Source organism: Schistocerca nitens, chromosome 3 (genome assembly GCF_023898315.1).
Source record: "Schistocerca nitens isolate TAMUIC-IGC-003100 chromosome 3, iqSchNite1.1, whole genome shotgun sequence".
Classification (NCBI taxonomy): Eukaryota; Metazoa; Arthropoda; class Insecta; order Orthoptera; family Acrididae; genus Schistocerca; species Schistocerca nitens.
Window position 1 is genome coordinate 568086726 of NC_064616.1, and position 21732 is coordinate 568108457.

Consider the following 21732-nt stretch of genomic DNA (forward strand, 5'->3'; position numbering starts at 1 on the left):
CACGTTGTTCAAAAAAGGTATATCGCAGTCATTAGAGATTAAAGATGGTACAGATAACAAAGAAAAATACTAACTTCTTACGGCCTTTTATGTAACAACTATCCTGCAAACCAGACTTTTTTATTACATCCGTTAGTAACTGACGTGATGAGTTCTCGTATATTGTTCCCAAAAAGTTACAGGTGAGGGATCGAGATGACTTGAGATCCAAATCTTTAGGTTTCACATCCGGGAAGCCCCGGTAACTGGAAAGAAAAAAAAAAAAAGAATAGAGAGAGACTGGTGCAAAAATAAAACATGACATGTAAAATCTGTAATGGAAATAAATCATCAACTGCTCACTGAAAATTATGAGCACACACGTGAGAACTGCCAAAGGCACTGCTCACTCTCACAAGGCATATTTGACCATTGTGCTCCTAGCTATGTTAGGCTTTATGGTTTATCACAGCAACATCTTACAGGTTTGATAACTACAAGCACCACTGCATGAAGCCATACCTCCTCAAACAAAAATAAAATAAAATAAAAAAGCTGAATACTGCTGAGTTTAACACTCCTACATCTGATTCACAAAGGACCAGGTGTCTTTAATAGGTGAAAATTTCATTTATCAATCCAGGAAACAGTCGTATGGTTCCATTGAGTGAGTGGTCTGCAGTTGGCCTAGTTAGAAAAGCAGTTTCGCTCATATGCTGCTGCCACTTCAGTCTACTGCCTTTTAAGGTCTTAGGTCATCTGGTACCACTCATCTTTCTTTCAAGCAGCATCCTGACGTCATACCTTTCACTTCTGTTACAAACCAAAATGTGGCTGTTCTAACACAAGCACACTTTTTTAATTTGTTATAGCACAGAGCACCTTGAGTGGCTCTATTATATAGATTTGGTGACATATACTATTATTCTTTATCTTGCCCATTGTTTTCTTGAAAATTCTGTTTCCCATCTGGTACTACACTACTGGCCATTAAAATTGCTACACCAAGAAGAAAAGCAGATGATAAATGGGTATTCACTGGACAAATATATTATACTAGAATTGACATGTGATTACAGTTTCACGCAATTTGGGTGCATAGATCCTGAGAAATCAGTGCGCAGAACAACCACCTCTGGCCATAATAATGGCCTTGATACGCCTGGGCATTGAGTCAAACAGAGCTTGGATGGCGTGTACAGGTACAGCTGCCCATGCAGCTTCAACACGATACACAGTTCATCAATAGTAGTGACTGGCGTATTGTGACGAGCCAGTTGCTCGGCCACCATCGACCAGACATTTTCAGTAGGTGAGAGATCTGGAGAATGTGCTGGCCAGGACAGCAGTCGAACATTTTCTGTATCCAGAAAGGCCTGTACAGGACCTGCAACATGCGGTCGTGCATTATCCTGCTGAAATGTAGGGTTTCGCAGGGATCGAATGAAGGTTAGATCCACAGGTCGTAACACATCTGAAATGTTACGTCCACTGTTCAAAGTGCCGTCAATGTGAACAAGAGGTGACTGAGACATGTAACCAATGGCACCCCATACCATCACTCCGGGTGATACGCCAGTATGGCGATGACGAATACACGCTTCCAATGGGCGTTCACCGCGATGTCGCCAAACATGGATGCGACCATCATGATACTGTAAACATAACCTGGATTCACCCAAAAAAATGACGTTTTGCCATTCACCCGCCCACGTTTGTCATTGAGTACACCATCGCAGGTGCTCCTGTCCGTGATGCAGCATCAACGGTAACCGAAGCCATTGTCTCTGAGCTGATAGTGCATGCTGCTGCAAATGTCATCGAACTGTTCGTGCAGATGGTTGTTGTCTTGCAAACGCCCCCATCTGTTGGCTCAGGGATCGAGATGTGGCTGGACGAACCATTACAGCCATGCAGATAAGATGCCTGTCACCTCGACTGCTAGTGATACGAGGCCGTTGGGATGCAGCACGGTGTTCCGTATTACCCTCCTGAACCCATCAATTCCATATTCTGCTAACAGTCATTGGATCTCGACCAACGCAAGCAGCAATGTTGCGATATGATAAACCACAATCACGATAGGCTACAATCCGACCTTATCAAAGTCGGAAACATGATGGTACGCATTTCTCCTCCTTAGATGAGGCATCACAACAACGTTTCACCAGGCAACGCCAGTCAACTGCTGTTTGTGTATGAGAAATCGGTTGGAAACTTTCCTCTCGTCAGCACGTTGTAGGTATCGCCACCGGCACCAACCTTGCGTGAATGCTCTCAAAAGCTAATCATTTGCATATCACAGCATCTTCTTCCTGTCAGTTAAATTTCGCATCTGTAGCACGTCATCTTCGTGGTGTAGCAATTTTAATGGCCAGTAGTGTATTTAGGCTGTATGTGGTAACTGGTAGAAAGGAGCTCTTGTAGAATGCTTTTCTGAAAGAAAAAAAACTTACTTTATTCTGAAATAGTAAACTCATGCTGTTTTCCATCTTTTACTATTACAATTTCTTGAAATGTGCACTTATCATAACTTCTTTTCTGTATAATGTAGCATTAGTACTTATCGTTAGGCAATGAGCAGTGGCACCAAAGTTTTTTGTGACCTGTCTTGACACTAGAATGCAGTTCCTTTTTACTTAAATTTCACTTCTGCCTCATTCAACATCATTAATCATGGCAAGCAATTTAAATTCAGATAGTTTTCAGAACTTAATTCTCTTCTTTATTTGCATGTGTCAGAACTTAATTCTCTTCTTTATTTGCATTTGTCAGAATTTAATTCTCTTCTTTATTTTAACTACTACATTAATGAATAAAAGCTTGTATTGTATGTTGTCTTGTTTTGGGCTGAAGCAATTGGAACACTGATTACCACTGAACACCGAGCGAGGTGGCGCAGTGGTAGCAAACTGGACTCGCATTCGGGAGGACGACGGTTCAATCCCGTCTCCAGCCATCCTGATTTAGGTTTTCCGTGATTTCCCTAAATCGTTTCAGGCAAATGCCGGGATGGTTCCTTTGAAAGGGCATGGCCGATTTCCTTCTCAATCCTTCCCTAACCCGAGCTTGCGCTCCGTCCCTAATGACCTCGTAGTCGACGGGACGTTAAACACTAACCACCACCACCATTACCACTGAACATAACTTTGGAATTTTTCATTCATCAGTTTGACTTAATAAGTATGTGTGGTGTACATCTATCCTCCACACATTACTAAGTCCCTGAGTTTTTTATCACCACCATAATCACTAGTCTTTCAATCAATGATAATAAAGATAATATGTTCCTTTTCCTCATAAAATTTCTCAATAATCAGCCATACAGGTAATGACTAATCCATTGTAGTCATATTTTCCTAAAACCATACAACTGTTCTTCGCTGCAGTTCAAAGGATGCTCACATCACTATTTTATGACTATCAAAAATTGAAATATTTATATTTCATTGGCATCTACATTTCATTAGCATCAAATGAGGCCAAATGAATGTAGTGTGTTTTCCTGAAAATGAAAGAATAAATTTATAATTTAACAGAGTTGCAGATGAAAATGTGAGCTAATTCATAAGCTAATAAGTCATGTTTGAAAAGTAATGTTTGACACTCAAGTTAGAATTAATTATTTTATGTATATACACCAAGAGAAATTTCCTGTGTCACTTTAAAGAAATTAAAAAGAAACTGTCCATATGATTAGCTTGTTATCTCCTGTAATCATTTACAGCCTTCTAAGTTACAAAATGTAGAAGTATTGAACCGTACATCTGAAGGCGACAATGACAATGGCGACAACGATGACAACAACAACAACAACAACAACAACAACAATAATAATAACCCATCATTTCATTTGCAAACAAATAATGTACTCAGTACAAGTAATAGAATACTTCGATGTCATCATCAAGGAGGGACATTTAGAATTGTGCTTCTTGTTGGTGTCAGAACAAACAGAAAATACCAGAACTTGTGTTTCAGTGATGAAATGCAATTTTAAGTATAAAACCTATAACCTCTCTTTACACAAAAGGAAAAGTCATGGTCTGGTACTCATGTGAATAAATGTAGCAATAAGATGAGCACTATGGTTCAAATTGATAACATACTGGAATAGGATAATTTAATTTTTAAGAACTCTAAAGTCAGCATTCAAAATAAAAGCACTGTGGTAGATGAAGTGTTAAAGCACAAGGTGGGGGCAAAAAAAATTGAAATTTACTACAGATTTAAATGCAAAGCAGCAGAGGTATTCAGAGGAACTATCAGTCTTCTCATAGAATAAAACCCGAGAATACTGATCAGCTGAGAGTCGTCACTCTAGAAACCAATACCAGTGATAGTAACAATATGTTAACAAGCCTTACAAGGGGTAGCCATTAAATTTTATCACTGCGTCCAGAAAAAAAGTTATGTATTTATTTTTGTTTGCTTGCGTGTACATAAAAACAATCCTTATACACACTGAAATCCCCTAGCCACAGCACAACAGCATGCTGCTACAGGAGTGGAAACAAACTGATGCATTCCATTAATAAAGTCGATTACCTACTATGGGTAGTCATCAAGTTTTAATTATTACTTCGAAAAATCAAGTCATGTAGAGAATTTTTTTATGATTGCATGTAAATGTCTAAAGTCCTGGTATATACTGAAATTCTTGGGCCTCAGTACCACACCACACAATTAGAAGCCAGTACAAACTGACACACCGCAAACTAAATTTTATCAATGGGCTGTGCCTTGTGTCTTGGCTCCTCTGGCAGCGTGCTATGATACTATAGCACAAGGATTTCAATGTTTACCAGGTTTGCACATATGTATTTGCAAATGAACAAAAAATTAGTTACGTAATTCTGTATTTTTTAGGTGATAATGCAATCTTTATAACTACCTCTTGCAATGCTTACAAGAAATGTGGTAGGAGACATCTGTTCTTCAGAAATTAGACATCGAAAGCAGCAGTAAATCTCAAAATATCACACTAAAATGTTTAGATTTATGACAACAATAAGGCAGTCTGTGCCTCTTCAGCTTATCGTGGCATACTCCATGACAAAATAGTTCACAGGTGAGTGGCCAGATGTCAGTGTCGAAGAGGCAAAGTATTTTGGCAAGTGATCTTGTTGCCATTATCAGGTACACTGATGAATTGGCTGCTTAGGGGCTAGAGTTGCATTTTTCTCTCTTCCTCTCTTCCCCTCCCCCCCTCCCTGCAATCTGCCACTCTGTCCGTCATCTATGCCCAGCATAATCTCCCCCACACCTCTCACCGACACGGTTGCTCCATACTCGTACGTGTGCTGGCAGTTCGAGTCCAGGTATGCAGGCTGTGTCACCTCTGCTGTTCCTCCTCTTGCCTCCACACTTGGGTCATAGTAGGATACCTCCTTGCTCTTCTTAATCAGACTCAGTGCAGGTTCCCAAGCCTTACAAAGGATGTAGCTGCTATCACAATTGATCAGTGGTTCCCTCACTCAAATCTCGACAGATTCTTTAATAACACAGTTCCAGAAGTTAGACATCCTTGCAGGAAGCATCACATAGCTGTCTCTCTTATATACACTCTAATTTTGATGTCTGACATTCAGGACCTCTGAGAAGACTAGAAGACTGAAACTGATCCTACCAAGAGGGTGGGGAAGAAGACTATAGTGTTTCTCAAAGAATCCAGCTTGCCAGACAACTTTGTTAAGAAGCTACTACACACAGCACCAGATCCACTGAGACTTTATGAACAGCCAAAACCTCACAAAGATGCAGTGCCTTTTACGACCCATTGTTACCAACGTCGGTGTCCCGATGTACTCACTTGCTAATCACCTGAAGAATTTGCTTAGCCCCTACATCAGGAAGTGTTCACATCACATATGCAACTCCATAGATTTTGTCGGATGCTTATTTCAATATGTCATATCTGTGACAATGTGAGGCATTCAACACTGCTATGGTAGTTCCATATTTGTGAATACATTTTTAAGCAAAGAATTTCAGATTTCCACTTTGTGTCAGCTGTCTTCAATTTCAGGACCAGACTGACCCATGACAGACTGTATGGAATGCTTGGATCTATTCACTGACTTTACCCATACAACCAGAATTTTTTAGGATATTCTGACAGATCTTACATGAGGATCTGACTGTGGAAATCACTCTATGCTTCACTCATATATCTTTTCACGGATGCACCTAATTAAATTATGTTATCTCTGCGACTTTCCCAGCACTCTCTTTTGTAGTGAGCAAGTAGTAACCTGTGTTTATGAAACAATTCTCTCAATGGTAGCATTAAACCAAGGTGGGTATTTGCTGTCTTTTATTACTTCACATGGTATGTTTTTGTCTGGAACATGGTTGACCTCTTTAAATTGAATGTCCTCAATTCATGTTTGAAATAGGTTGATGGTGTGCACTGATCAGCCAGAACATTCAATCATGTACCTAATAGCTGGTATGTCGACCTTTGGAACGGATAACAACATCGACGCATCGTGGCATGGAAGCAATGAGGACTTGGTACGTCGCTGGAGGGAGTTAGCACCACATGTGCATACACAAGTCACTTAATCCCCGTAAATTCCAGAGAGAAGGGTGATGAAATCTGAGGCCATGTTCAATCACATCCCAGATGTGTTCAATTGCATTCAGATCTGGTGTGTTGGGGGGCCAGCACATCAATTGGAACTCACCACTATGTTCCTTGAACCATTCAGTCACACTCCTGGTCTTGTGACATGGCACATTATCTTGTTGAAAAATGATACTGCCGATAGGAAACGTGACCGGGTCTGAAACCAGTGTACAATACCTCTTTGCCATTATGGTGCCTTGCATGAGCTCCATTGGATGCCCATGTGAATGTTCCCCAGAGCATAATGGTGTTGCTGCCAGCTTTTCTCAATCCCACACTACAGGTGTCAAGGAGCTGTGTCCTGGAAGATGACGGATTCATGTCCTCCCTTCGGCACAATGAGGAAGGTATCTCCATTCATCAAACCATGTGATATTCTGCTACTGCACCAACATCCAGTGCTGATGGTCACATGCCCATTTCAGTCATAGTTGCCAATGTCATGGTGTTAACACTGGCACATGCATGGGTCATCAGCTGCAGAGGCCAATCGTTAGGAGTGTTTGGTGCACTGTGTGTTCAGACACACTTATACTCTGCCCAGCATTAAAGTCTGATGTTGGTTCCGCAATAGTTCACTGCCTGTCCTGTTTTATCAGTCTACCCAACCTACAATGTCCAACATCTGTAATGAGTGGTGGCTGCATAACCCCACAACATCTGACGTGATTACATTTGGTTTTGTCACATGCTGAAAACACTCACCGCAGCACTCCACGAACACCCGACAAGTCATCGAGTTTTTGAAATGCTTGTGCTGAGCCCCAGTCTATAATGGTCAAACTCAGATTGATCACATGCCTTCCCATTCTATTCATGGACAGCATGCTCACTGATACTAAGTGCACCATTCGTGTGTCTGACTAACAGTCATTCCTCACTAGGCGATGCTGCTATCACCTGGACTGGTTTATATCAATAGTAGGTAGGTGGTGAGAAGTTCTAGCTGATCAGTGTATATCTAACAGTTTGGCATTTGACATTGGGACAAGACCTTTTCACAAAATTTCAATCACCAACTTTCCTTTCCAAATGTGAAAAGATCCTGTAGACTCCCACTTACATAGGGAGCAATTATCATAATAATAAAATAAGATAAATCACAGTTCAGAAATAAAGATTTAGGTGTTCATTTTTCCCGCACACTATTGGAGAGTGAAAAGTCAGAGAAACAGTCTGAAAATGGTTCAATGAACCATCTGTCAGACACTTTACTGTGAACTGCAGAGTTATCATGTATGTGTAGAACAGCATCATTCTCACTAATCCCTCTCTTTCTGGTGACATTTTCAAAAATATCAGGTTTACTTGATAATGAATCATCCTCCTCAAACATTAACTTTTTTTTGTACAGGTAACTGATACTATGTACACTAACAATTGTTGCACAGGTTAAAATTATCTCATCTGTTTCACTAAAAGAATTCATATTATTTTGTATGTGATGCATTATATTTCACCCTAAAATGTATAAAAAAGAAATTCATTTGTTACAACTGATAGGTACTAACATTTAAAATTACTCTTCTTTTAAAAATATTGGAAATTACAAAATTTCTGGCATACTTAAAATTCATATTATTAACTGTACAACCTAACTCTAATTATTAAATTTATTTCTGGATTTATTTATAAAAATAATGATATGACTTGGTGAAGAAAGTTTGTAAACTCTTTTGCTTTGTAAACTCTTTGGACTAATGTGAGTACCACAGAATGAAAGTATGGTGGGCATGCCTCTGATGGAAGCAGATGTTTCCTAAGTTTGTCACTAACAAAGTAATTATTGGTTTTTTTTTTAATGTGGAAAATGTAAATATGGTGTGCTGTTGAAAGATGTAACAAAGAATAAAATTCAAGAATAATACAGGCAAATCGTCATAAGTTATTTAGTAATCAAGAATAATGAATCACCCTCCACTAACATTAACTTTTTTTTGTAGAGGTAACTGATACCATGTACACTAACAATTCTTGCACAGGTTCAGCTGCAAGAATGTACCCCTAGACAAGATTTTGAGCCATCAATGACGACAACAACAACAACAACAACAACAACAACAAGATAATGAAGATAAGTAAAAAGTTATTCTTTTGTATATCTTATGCCTCTCGAAGCTTTCAAAATTTGTGCAAAGAATGAGAATTTTAATAGTGACGTGTGGGAGGGTAAGACTACAACTTGTAGCCTGCAACACTTTTTTCCTGGAGGTATGCAACGGTACACAGTATCTGCACCGTTTTTCTTACTTTTAAAAGTGTTCGATTTATTTAGGGCATATTGCATCCTGCCAGATGGCACTATCTTTGCAAACCAAATTTCCAGTTTTCCTCCTTATAAGTTATCACCACACTTTTTTGTTTCATATGTTGGTATCAAAACAGGAAGTTGCATTCAGTTCACTTTCTATATCAGTTTTTCTTGTTCTGTGGTGTTTTCACCGTTACAAGCAAGTATTTTGGAGCTGTTAATGTCAGTTTTGAGTCTAAGTTAAATCGCTGCAACAATTCTTCAAAATGAGTAAAATAGATAGTTTCTTACATGATTAGTAAAAAAAGGAAGGCTCGCAGAATTTGTTGAACCTACACATGGTCAAGAAAAGACAGATACTGTTTATGAATGGCCACAGTGTTGGACACTGTTGCAGAAAAATCACTTTTGTAAGAGAAATGAAGAGTTGCATGTCAAAAATAAAATGTTGGGCAATAAACAGTGCAATGATATCTGAAGTCTAGCCATTAATAAAAGGATGGGAATGAAAATTTCAGTGGAGAGAGCAAATCGTAAAATCAGTCATTTTGGAGAATCCCACAAACAACAGTTAGATACACAATCGCATGGAGAGTGTGGGGCAAAAAGCTTATCAAAACATAATATTTGAAGGAAAAAAGAAAACAATGGTTAAAGTGTTTGATGTTAAGAATTCCACTGACAGTTGGCAAAATTTTTGTTTTATTGACACACAACTGGTTTCACAGCCTAAAGCCTCATCATCAGCTGCAACCTACATGGTAAAGAACAATACACAGTGTCTCAACTATGTGGATTATTAAAATTAATAAAGATAATATCTAATATACACTCGCAGTGTTAAATGGTCATAGGTGTATTCATCACTCCTAGTCAAGATATATTATTCAGTGAATACTGTCTACATTACATCTTGGCAAATAAGGGTGACAAAGAATGACCCGTTAATTTTGTTAAAACTGCTGGCGGGTGGATCTTGTAGTTATAGATCCTTATTTTAATATTTGCCAGCATCTAAAAGAAGAAAAGACATCTTATAGTGAAAGGACACTACAGAAATTTTTGTAAAAAGCCATATTGGCTATTAAAGTGTCACTACTAAAGTGTTTAGTAGGGGCACAATGCAAATTTCTGTATGGAATGGTATAAGGTGGCACTTTCTTACTGGTATGATGGCAGGGCAACCCGGATGTCGGAGAGAGTAGAAGTGGCCTGCACAAGCGACTAAGTCAGACTAACAGGCTGGTGGAATGGAAACTATCTTGGGGATGGTGTGAGGTCATGTGCTCATGACTAGGAGCACTGGGTTGCTCAATTTACAAGACAATTTAATACTTAATTTTCTTATATACTACTACTTGATTGTATAAATAATCCAAATTTAATCCTAATTGATTACTGAATGTGAACTGTGCATTATTTATTTATTTATTTATTTATTTTTACACCTGAAAATGTCTACTTCCTCTACTACAGGGTGGCGCACGAAATGTGTTACCAATTGCTTCTTTCACAATTTATGACGCACATTAGATATCCCGCTGGGATCTCTACAGCAGTACCAGCAGAGCTTGGAAAAACAAATGAGTTATGAAATGATGTGTATTCACGATAGTGCCACTAGGAGACTAGTAAGCAGCAATGGCTGACAATGGAAGACTGATGACACAGCAACGATCGGCAACTGTGTTACTTTTTCACGAAACGAAAAGCCTTGTTATGACTCAGAAGCGTTTTCGACAACAGTTGAACACACGATGGGTCCCTTGCAAGAAGGCCATCCACAGGTTGTACAATAAATTTGTACAGGAAGGAACAGTATTGGAAGCGAAGCGACCTCGGCCTAAGCCTGTTTGTTCACCAAAGAATATTGAGGCAGTACTAGTTGCTGTACAGAGAAGTCCCGGGAAATTGTGTAGAAAGGCAGCAGTGCAACTGGGAATATCCAGATGCTCCATTCATCACATTCTTAAAAGTGACCTCCATATGTACCCATACAAGATGACCTGCGCACAAAAGCTCACTGAAGAACACAAGCAGCAGAGACTACTGTTTGCTCAGTGGGCGGAGGATAGGGAAGAAACTCTCAACAACGTTTGGTTTTCAGACGAGGCGCATTTTCATTTAGACGGTGTGGTTAACAAACAAAATGTACACTTTTGGGCCACTGAAAACCCACAAGTGCTTCACGAACGACAACATTATGCTCCGAGGATTACAGCGTGGGCAGCAATTTCCAGTCATGGACTTATTGGACCCTTTTTCTTTGAAGAAACTGTGAACAGTAAGCGTTATTTGAGCATGCTTTGCTATAGCTTCATTCCACAGCTTCTTGCTACTGCCTTGCCCTTCAACACGCAATGGTTCATGCGAGATGGAGCAAGGCCACATAATGCACACACTGTGTTGGAGTTTTTACACGAGCATTTTGACATGCGGATCATTTCACTCAGGTTTCCGGGTCGCTTCAATGACGGACAAAATTGGCCCCCCAATAGTCCAGACCTCAATCCATGTGACTTTTTTCCTTGGAGGTACCTAAAGGAAAAAAATTCCCCAAAATGTCCATGTGATTTAATGGAGCTCAGAAGACTTGTTCTTCAAGCTTGCAGTGAAATTACGGAAGACATGTGCCGTAGGGTGATCACTAAGTTCAGTGTTCGTTTGAAGGAAGTCAGGAAACGAAATGGTGGACATATTGAGCATGTGCTGAGTTAGAACAAATCTCCATGGATGGCTCTTCATTGTAGTATATGTTCCTTTCAGATTGTATTGACAATAAAGTTTATATTCAAAAACAAAATGGTAACACATTTCGTGTGCCACCCTGTATATTCAAAATTTGTTTTTTTTATTTTTTTTTATTTTTTAAGAAGTATTTTTAAATTTTCTGAAGGTTTTATGACACTGTGCACCACTTTGCGTAAGTGTGTTGTTAATGCAGACCAAGGATTATTTAAGTTAAGGTGTTCTTGCAAACTTCTGCAAAGTGACCTATTGTTTTGCCTTGTGTATTTCTTAGGGCAACCACTGCCCGTAATGCAGTATATACCCACTTCATTTTATTTATTTTCCACAGCTTTTTCTTATACCTGAGTTTATTACATAGATCCGAATGCATAAAACAAGCTGGAAAAATGTTTTTAGGCTTCACACATCTGCCTGCTTTTTTGGATAATGCACCCAAATATGTTATTCTACTGAAATTAGTGTTCTTTCGATTCGCTGGTGTAAACATTATGAGATCTGCCTCTGACCTGCTATGGGAAAGAACATTTTTCTTTTTTAATATACTTCTATTAATTGTGGATCAGAGACAGATTTCAACAACACCTTAACTCAAATAATTCCTGATCTGCATTAAGAATGCACTTCCGTGAAGCGGGCCCTGAATCACCAGACCTTCAGAAAATTTAAAAATACTTCATAAAAAAGAAAAATTTTCATTGTTTCTATGATTAAGTAGTAGTATGTATTCAAAAGGGGAAGTGGACAATTCAAGTTAGATGTAGGGGGGCTTTGCAAAGTTCAGTGGCAGTAGGAACAGGATTTCTGGTCAGGTGAATACAGGGCTATAAATACAAAGTCAAATAGAGGTAATGCAGAAGTAGGTTTAATAATGACTTAAGAAAATAGGAGTACGGGTAAGTTTCTGTGAACAGCAAGGTGAAGGCATTATCATAGCCAAGATAAACACGAAGCCCTTACCCACCACAGTATTACAAGTTTATAAGTGAACTAGCTTTGCAGATGCTAAAAAGATTGAAGAAAGGTATGATGAGATAAAAGAAATTGTCCATATAGTTAAGGGAGACCAAAGTTTAACTATGATGGGGGACTGGAATTCGATAGTAGGAAAGGAAGAAAAGGAAAAATAATGGGTGGATATGGACTGGGGGAAAGGAATGAAAGAGGAAGCCGCTTGGTAGAATTTTGCATAGAGCATAGTTTAATCATCACTATCATTCGGTTTAAGAATCAGTAAAGATGGTTGTATATGTAGAAGAGACCTGGGGACAGCGCAAGCTTTCAGACTGATTATATAATGGTAATACAGAGATTTTGGAACCAGATTTTAAATTGTAAGACATTTCCAGGGCCAGATGTGGACTCTGGCCACGCAGATGTGGGCTCTGACCACAATTATTGGTTATGAGTTGTAGGAAATTAATCAGATGGGACCGGGATACGTTGGAAGAACCAGAGGTGGCTGAGAGTTTCAGAGGGCACGTTACACAATGATTGACTAGAACAGGGGAACAGAATACTGAAGAAGACAAATGGGTAGCTTTGAGAGATGAAATAGTGAAGGCAGCAGAGGATCAAATAGGCAAAAAAACAAGACCTAGTACAAATCCTTGGATAACATAGGAGACACTGAATTTAACTGATGAAAGGCGAAAACATAAAAATGCAGCAAATTAAGCATTTAAGTGGAAATACAAATCTACAAAATGAGACTGACAGGAAGTGCAAAATGGCTACACAGAAATGACTAGAAGACAAATCTAAGTACATAAAGCACATTTCACGAGGGGAAAGATACCACCTACAAGAAAATTAAAGATGCCTTTGGAGAAAAAAGCAGCACCTGTATGAGTATCAGCGACTCAGATGGCAAACCTGTCCTAAGCAAAGAAGGGAAAACTGAAAGGTGGAAGGAGTATATGGAGGGTCTATATAAGGGAGATGAACTTGAAAGCAGTATTACAGAAAGGGAAGAGGACACAAAGAAGATGGGATGGGAAATACTATACTGCAAGAAAAATGTGACTGAACATTGAAAGACCTAAGTTGGAACAAGGCCACAGGAGTACACAAAATTCCATCAGAGCTACTGATAGCCTTGGGAGAGCCAGCTATGACAAAACTCTTCCAACTGGTGTGCAACGTGAATGAGAAAGGTGAAACACCCTCAGACTTCAAGAAGAATGTACTAATTCCAATTCCAACGAAAGCAGGTGAGAATATTACTGAAGTATCAGTTTAATAAGTCACAGCTGCAAAATACGAACACAAATTCTTTACAGAAGAATGGAAAAACTGGCAGAAGGCAACCTCTGGAAATATCAATTTGGTTTCTGGAGAAATGCTGGAACGTGAGGCAATACTCACCCTAAGACTTATCTTAGAAGATAGGTTACAGAAAGACAAATCTGCATTTGTAGATTTAGAGAAAGCTTTTGACAATGCCGACTAGAGTACTCTCTTCAAAATCCTGAAGGTATCAGAGGTAAAATAGAGGGAGCAAAAGCTATGTATAACCTATACAGAAACCAGACGGCAATTGTAAGAGCTGAGGGTCATGAAAGGGAAGCAGTGGTTGAGAAGGGAGTGTGAGAGGTTGTAGCCAATTCCAATGTTATTCAATCTGTACACTGAGCAAGCAGTAAAGGAAACCAAAGAAAAAATTGGAGTAAGAATTAAAGTTCAGGGAGAAGAAATAAAAAACTTTAAGGTCTGCTGACAACACTGTAATTCTGTCAAGAGACAGCAAAAATTTTGGAAGAGCAGTTGAACAGACTGTACAGTGGCTTGAAAGGAGAATATAAGATGACCATCAGCAGAAGTAAAACAAAAATAATGGATGGTACTCGCATTAAAACAGGAACAACTGAGGGATCTAGATTAGGAAATGAGACACTTAAAAGTAGTAGATAAGTTTTGTTATTTTGGCAAAAAAATAACTGATGATAGCTATCATAGAGAGGATATAAAATGTTGACTGGCAATGGCAAGAAAAGTGTTTGCAAAGAAGAGAAACTTGGTAACATCAAATATAGAGGTAAGTGTTGGGAAGTCCTTTCTGAAAGTGTTTGTATGGAGTGTAGCTACAGGGGATAGGCAAAATAATGTGAACAGTGGTAGTAATCAGATGGCTGTGTTTGACGGTCAACAAAGCAGGTACAGCACGTGTCACGCTGGACTGTCTACGTTCAGTACGGACCAGACATCAGTGCAGGTTGTATACAAGTAGTGCACACTGAAGTGTGCACTACTTGTGCAGTCAGAGGCTGAGGTCGACGTGCAATAAAAGACCTAACAGGGTTCCAAAGAGGGCAGATGGTGGGGACCTGATTAGTTGGAGCATAAGTAATCAAGACAGCCAAATTATTGTACATTTCAAGAGCAACTGTTTCAACAGTCATGACAGCCTACACAAAACATGGAAAAACATCATCGTGTAAACATAATATTCGACACGAATCAAAACTAAATGGCAGAGATCATCGTAGCTAACATAAATTGTGTCAGAACAACACAAAACTACGGCAGCTAAAGTGACTGCAGAGCTCAATAGCCATCAACAAGACCCCGTATCTATTGACACTGTTGGCTGAGAACTCCATAAAGTGAATATTCAAGGATGAGTTGTTATACCGAAACCATTAGTGAAGACAACCAACTCAAAGAAGAGTAAAACATGGTGTTAGGAGCATAAATCCTGGACAGCTGATCAGTGGAAACACGTCACATGGTCCGACAAGACATTTTCATTATTTCCAACATAGAGCTGGGTTTACATCTGGAGAATGCCATAAGAAGACTACAGTCCTGACTGTTTGATTCCAATGGTTAACCATGGAGGTGGAAGTGTGATGGTGTGGGCAGCCACATCGTGGTATTCTGCTGGTACCATCATTACTCTCAAAGGCCGTGTTACAGCCAATGATTATGTGAATATTTTAGGTGATCAGGTGCACCCCCACGATTCGAGGAACATGCAACTGAACTGCAGCGTCTTCCCCAGCTAGCACAGTCCCCAGACTTGAACATTATTGAACCCTTGCAGGCGGTATTTGAGTGCAGACTCAGGAGCAGATTGACACCTTCCTCATCACTACATGAGTTAGAAGAAGTTCTGATCGAAGAGTAGCATAAAATTCCACTGGAGACTACACAATCATTATATGGTAGTGTTCCAAGAAGAATCACAGCTGTATTACAGGCAAATGGGGGTCCAACCCCTTATTAATAAACCTTTTCCAAGTACAGTTGTTCACATTCTACATCTACATCCATACTCCGCAAGCCACCTGACGGCATGTGGCGGAGGGTACCTTGAGTACCTCTATCGGTTCTCCCTTCTATTCCAGTCTCGTATTGTTTGTGGAAAGGAGGATTGTCGGTATGCCACTGTGTGGGCTCTAATCTCTCTGATTTTATCCTCATGGTCTCTTTGCGAAATATAAGTAGGAAGGAGCAATATACTGCTTGACTCCTCGGTGAAGGTATGTTCTCGAAACTTCAACAAAAGCCCGTACCGAGCTACTGAGCGTCTCTCCTGCAGAGTCTTCAACTGGAGTTTATCTATCATCTCCATAACACTTTTGCGATTACTAAATGATCCTGTAACGAAGTGTGATGCTCTCTGTTGGATCTTCTCTATCTCTTCTCTCAACCCTATCTGGTACGGATCCCACACTGCTGAGTAGTATTCAAGCAGAGGGCGAACAAGCGTACTGTAACCTACTTCCTTTGTTTTCGGATTGCATTTCCTTAGGATTCTTCCAATGAATCCCAGTCTGGCATCTGCTTTACCGATGATCAACTTTATATGATCATTCCATTTTAAATCACTCCTAGATAATTTATGGAATTAACTGCTTCCAGTTGCTGACCTGCTATATTGTAGCTAAATGATAAGGGATCTTTCTTTCTTTCTATGTATTCGCAGCACATTACACTTGTCTACACTGAGATTCAATTGCCGTTCCCTGCACCATGCGTCATTATTTTGCCTATCCCCTGTATGTATGGAAGTGAAAAATGGACGATAAACAGCTTAGACAAGAAGAGAATACAAGATTTTGAAATTTGAATATTAAATGATGTGGTAGTGAAAATAACTGGGGAGAAAAGAAATCTGTGGCACAACTTGACTAGAAAAAGGGATCACTTGATAGGACACATACTGAAACATTGAGGGGTCACAAATCTAGTATTAGAGAGAAGTGTTGGGGATAGAAATTGCAGAGGGAGACCAAGAGATGAATACAGTAAGGAGATTTACAAGGATGCAAGTTGGCGTAGTTATTTGAAGATGAAGAGGCTTGCACAGCATAGAATTGCATTGACAGCTGCATCAAACCAGTCTTCGGACTGGAGACCATAACAACAACATTAGCATGCAATAAAATTCAATTTTAAACTGGCCTGTAGAGGGAGTGACCCCTCTGTCATGAGTACACGCTGTTACGCTGTCTAAAAGACAGTTTACATTCCGCCAGCCTGTTAGTCTGTCTTACATCAGTTGAGCGGGCCACTGCACCTCTTCCTAACATCTGTGTTGCCCTGATATCACACCAGTAAGAAAGTGCCACTCTACACCATTTCACACAGTAATTTGCATTGTGCCTGACTGAACACATTACTGGTTACTAGTGACTATTTTATAGCCAATACAGCTCATTTAAAAAAAAAATTTCTTTAGTGTCCAGCCAATTGCAAGCTGACAGACTCCTCCCTAGGATGACAATGCGATGGCAGTGCTCTCTACACGAAGAGAACATAAGCGCTGCACCCAACTGGCCGCAGCCCATTTGAAGACTTCCAGTTCTGCGAGTTCTACAGCAGCGAGTTCAAGAAGAGCATCGAGACTAGTCACTTTCTTGCTAATATGTAGCATTGTCTATACTGAAGAGATTTCTTGTTTTGTCTGTCACCCTTTGCCTGCGACATATCTGTATCTCACAAAGTTAAGTATTGTAATCACTTCCTTTTGTAATAAACTCCATTAATATGATTTGCTTGAATTGTTGTCTAATGATCTGAGAAAGCAGGTTTCCTAGGCACCCCATATTTGACGAGTAGGCAGGATACAACACTCTCACTATAAAATATTTTTTCTTCTTTTAGCTGCTGGAAAATCTTAAAAAAAGAATCTACAAATACATGATTTACCCGCCAGCTATTTTAACCAAATTAACAGATAGCGTCTATGTCACCCTTTGTTCGCCAATGTAATGCAGACAGTATTCACTGAATAATGTATCTTCACTAGAAGCACCTATGACCTTTTAACATTGTGAGTATAGTTTAGATATTACCTTTTCTTTAAGTTTAATAATCCACAGAGTCCTGACACTGTATATTTCTCTTTACCACATAGGTTGTACCTAACAACACAGATTTAGGATGTGAAACCAGTTTTGTGTCAATAGAACAACAATTTTACCAGCTGTCAGCAGAATTCTTCTTAACATCATGCCCTTCAACAACGGCATATGCCTAGAATATAAAATACTTTGCGAATATTGGAGAAAGTTTGCTTAAATGTTTTTTCTTACAATAAAGATGTAAAAGAAAATAATTTTCTAACTACTTATAAAGTTGCGAATAAAAACCAATCACTTAACTATGAAGACAAAATAAATTTACAGGAACTTAATGGCATACATATAGGATATATTCTTTATTCTGCAAATGTATGCATCAACATTGTGTACAACATCGTAAATGAAATGAGAAAAATGGTAATACACAATATAGTGTAGTCCAAGAACTAAGTGTCATTAATTATTGATGAATCGACAATTGTGAGCAACTAACGCACATTCATTGTTATTACATGTGTAGTTCTTCCAAAACTTTCAGCTCCAGAGAGTCTTTTCCTATATTTAATAGAATTATCAGATGTAACTGCAAATGAAATTGTAAAATCTTCAGTCATTTTGAGGATTTGGGACTCTCTAGAGATTACTTAAAGGTGTATCTATTGTCTACATCTTTTGATGGTGCAGCCAAGCAATTTGGCATGCAAAAAGGTGTAAGGAGCCTAAGGCAAGAAAATTTTCCTAATATTATTTCCTGGCAACATGTTAATCATTCCCTCAAATTGTCTGCTAGTTAAACAGTGAACAGTTACACGGTGAACAGAGTGGCAGCAGCGAACCACTTCAGTAGTTTTATGAACTAACTTTACATAACTTACATGGTTCACCTAAGAACACTACAGGCTTGAGCAGTCACTCTGAATCTTCAGGTTCCTAAAATTGACAGAATTTTATGCACTCACAGGGTTACATATAGCTTTCACACCGTTTCTGCAGTGTTGCAAGACTTTGAAGCCCTTATCCATCACTTTCAGAAAGAAAAAGAAGACAGATCATGAAATTCAATAGATCTGAACTCCACAAAAATGAAAGACATAGTTCTGCAGTTAGGTCATCTGATTTTTACAAATGTCTGAAAAAAGTTGTTGGAAAGTGACTGCTTCAAGGAGATGATGCCGATTTGTCTGAGTGCACCATGATTTTAGATTCTAAGTATTGGCCAGAAAATCCTGGGAAGTATCTGACAGGGAAGGAGGAATAATTAGAGATAATAGAAACACATTATAACAGAATTCTGTGCGAAGAGGCACCAGATATTAGGTTTCTAAATAAAAAAGATTGGTAACTTTCAAAAGTGGTTACAGAAAGAACAAACTACATCTCATAGTAGAGAGACCAGGAACAATGGGATTGATGTTACAGGCTGAGAATACTTAATGAATGCAGCATGAATGTAAAGAACACACAAATAAGTCTCAAATTGGCACACTGTAGAGTGGTAAACTCTACGTGATTATCAGGGACACACTTTTGAAGAAATACACATAGCTAATGCTAAATATTAAAAGAAAGGTTCTCAATATGTAGCTATCGTTAAATACAGAATCAAATTATTTATGCCTACCATGCAGCAGCAATAGAAATGCAACAAAAGTGACAACATTGTTGAGTTCTGTAAGCTACCACATTAGGTGACGCAGTAGTTAACACACTGGATTTACATTCAGGTTGGTAGCAGCTAACACCCTTGGATTACTTGGAGAAAATGAGACTACATCATAAAACAGGACACTTTACTATATTCTTAGGTCAAACAAGGCACCGCAAGACAGCACAAGAGAGAAATCAAGAAACTGTTATCTCAACATCACATCAGGCAGATCTATGCATGATCTAATGTGAGGCCTGCTGTTGAATAATCACTTACACACATACTAAGCTGCAACTCTTGCCTACAAAAACTGACCAGATATCCATGTTCACACATGAAAATGCACTGGCAAATCTCGAAGCTTTTTGTACTAGAAGAATAATTTTCTTGATTTCTCTGAATCATTAACTTCCAACATAAGACACAACACTATCAAACAGTGCCTGGTGAGCCGCATGGTATGCCCCAGGTGTTACATGCTTCACCCACGGTCCCTGCTGTTAAGACATCTTCACAGGTAGCGGGCATGGTTGGGCTACCCTCTACCCAAGGGGAGTGGCAGGTTCAGCGGCGTTCGCGTCGCACAAGGCGGAGGGTCAATGTGGAGGCTGGCCATGTGGCATCGCCTGCTCTGCCTGTGAGTGGACATGTGGCCACTCCTTCAGCAAGGTCCAAGCAGGAACACGGGGGGATTGATTGGTGATTGGTTTTTGGGGGAGGAGACCAGACCGCGAGGTCATCGGTCTCATCGGATTAGGGGCGGATGGGGAAGGAAGTCGGCCGTGCCCTTTGAAAGGAACCATCCCGGCATTTGCCTGGAGCGATTTAGGGAAATCACGGAAAACCTAAATCAGGAACACGGGGGGAGGGGTTTATTAGTAATTGGGAGCTCCAGTGTCAGGCGGAGGCTGGAGCCCCTTAGGGAAATGGCGGAAAGGTCGGGGAAGAAAGCCAGTGTTCACTCTGTCTGCTTGCCGGGGAATCTCATCCGAGATGTGGAGGTGACCCTGCCGGCAGCGAGAGAGAGCACTGGATGCACCCGACTGCAAATTGTTGCTCATGTCCGCACAAATGACTACTGCCGTCTGGGTTCAGAGGTCATCATCAGTTCACACAGGTGGTTGGCGGAGTTGGTGAAGGTGGAAAACCTCGGTCGCAGGGTGGAATCTGAGCTAACTATTTGTAGTGTCGTTCCCAGAACCGATCGCAGTCCTCTGGTTTGGAGCCGAGTGAAAGGTTTAAACCAGAGGCTCAGATGATTCTGCGGAGATCTGGCGGCGCAAATTTCTCAACCTCTGCTATCGGGTGGAGAAATGTAGGGTCCCCCTGAATAGGTCAGGCATGCACTACCGACAGGAAGCAGTTACAAGGCTAGCGGAGTACGTGTGGAGTGCACATGTGGGTTTTTTAGATTGGAGAAATCCCTCCCTAGGCCCGACAAGACGCCTCCTGAAACACGACAAGATAGCAGTAGGCAAAATGCAACAGGGAATGACAATATTAATGTGGTAATAGTAAACTGCAGGAGCATCTATAGAAAGGTTCCAGAACTGCTCTCATTAATAGTCACAATGCCCACATAGTACTAGGGATGGAAAGTTGGCTGAAAAAAAATGGTTCAAATGGCTCTGAGCACTATGGGACTCAACATCTGTGGTCATCAGTCCCCTAGAACTTAGAACTACTTAAACCTAACTAACCTAAGGACATCACACACGTCCATGCCCGAGGCAGGATTCGAACCTGCGACCGTAGCAGTCGCGCGGTTCTGGACTGAGCGCTTAGAACCGCGAGACCACCGCGGCCGGCAAAGTTGGCTGAAACCAGATGTAAACAGTAATGAAATTCTAAACTCAGATTGGAATGTATACCGCAGAGACAGGCTGGACAGTGAAGGAGGAGGTGTGTTTATAGCAGTAACAAGTGAAATAGTATCAAAGGAAATTGACGGAGGTCCGAACTGTGAAATAATTTGGGTGAAGGTCACGGTTAAAGCAGGCTCAGACATGGTAATTTGATGTCTCTATAGGCCCCCTGGCTCAGCAGCTGTTGTGGCAGTACACCTGAAGGAAAATTTGGAAAATATTTCGAGTAGATTTCCCGACCATGTTATAGTTTTGGGTGGAGATTTTAATTTACCAGATATAGACTGGGAGACTCAAAT

At 40.0% G+C, this 21732-nt stretch overlaps 1 protein-coding gene across 3 annotated transcripts in view; it reads right to left on the minus strand.

Moving 5' to 3' along the window:
* Positions 1-21732, minus strand: part of LOC126248474 (ribitol-5-phosphate xylosyltransferase 1-like) — a 45576-nt gene that overhangs the window by 8472 nt on the left and 15372 nt on the right. For 2 of the 3 annotated variants that reach the window (XM_049949486.1, XM_049949487.1), the window contains one exon: positions 75-245. The exons of the other annotated variant lie outside the window; for it this stretch is intronic. In XM_049949486.1, the coding sequence (XP_049805443.1) occupies positions 75-245 (171 nt within the window). The remainder of the gene's footprint in view (positions 1-74; positions 246-21732) is intronic. 3 annotated transcript variants of the gene reach the window in all.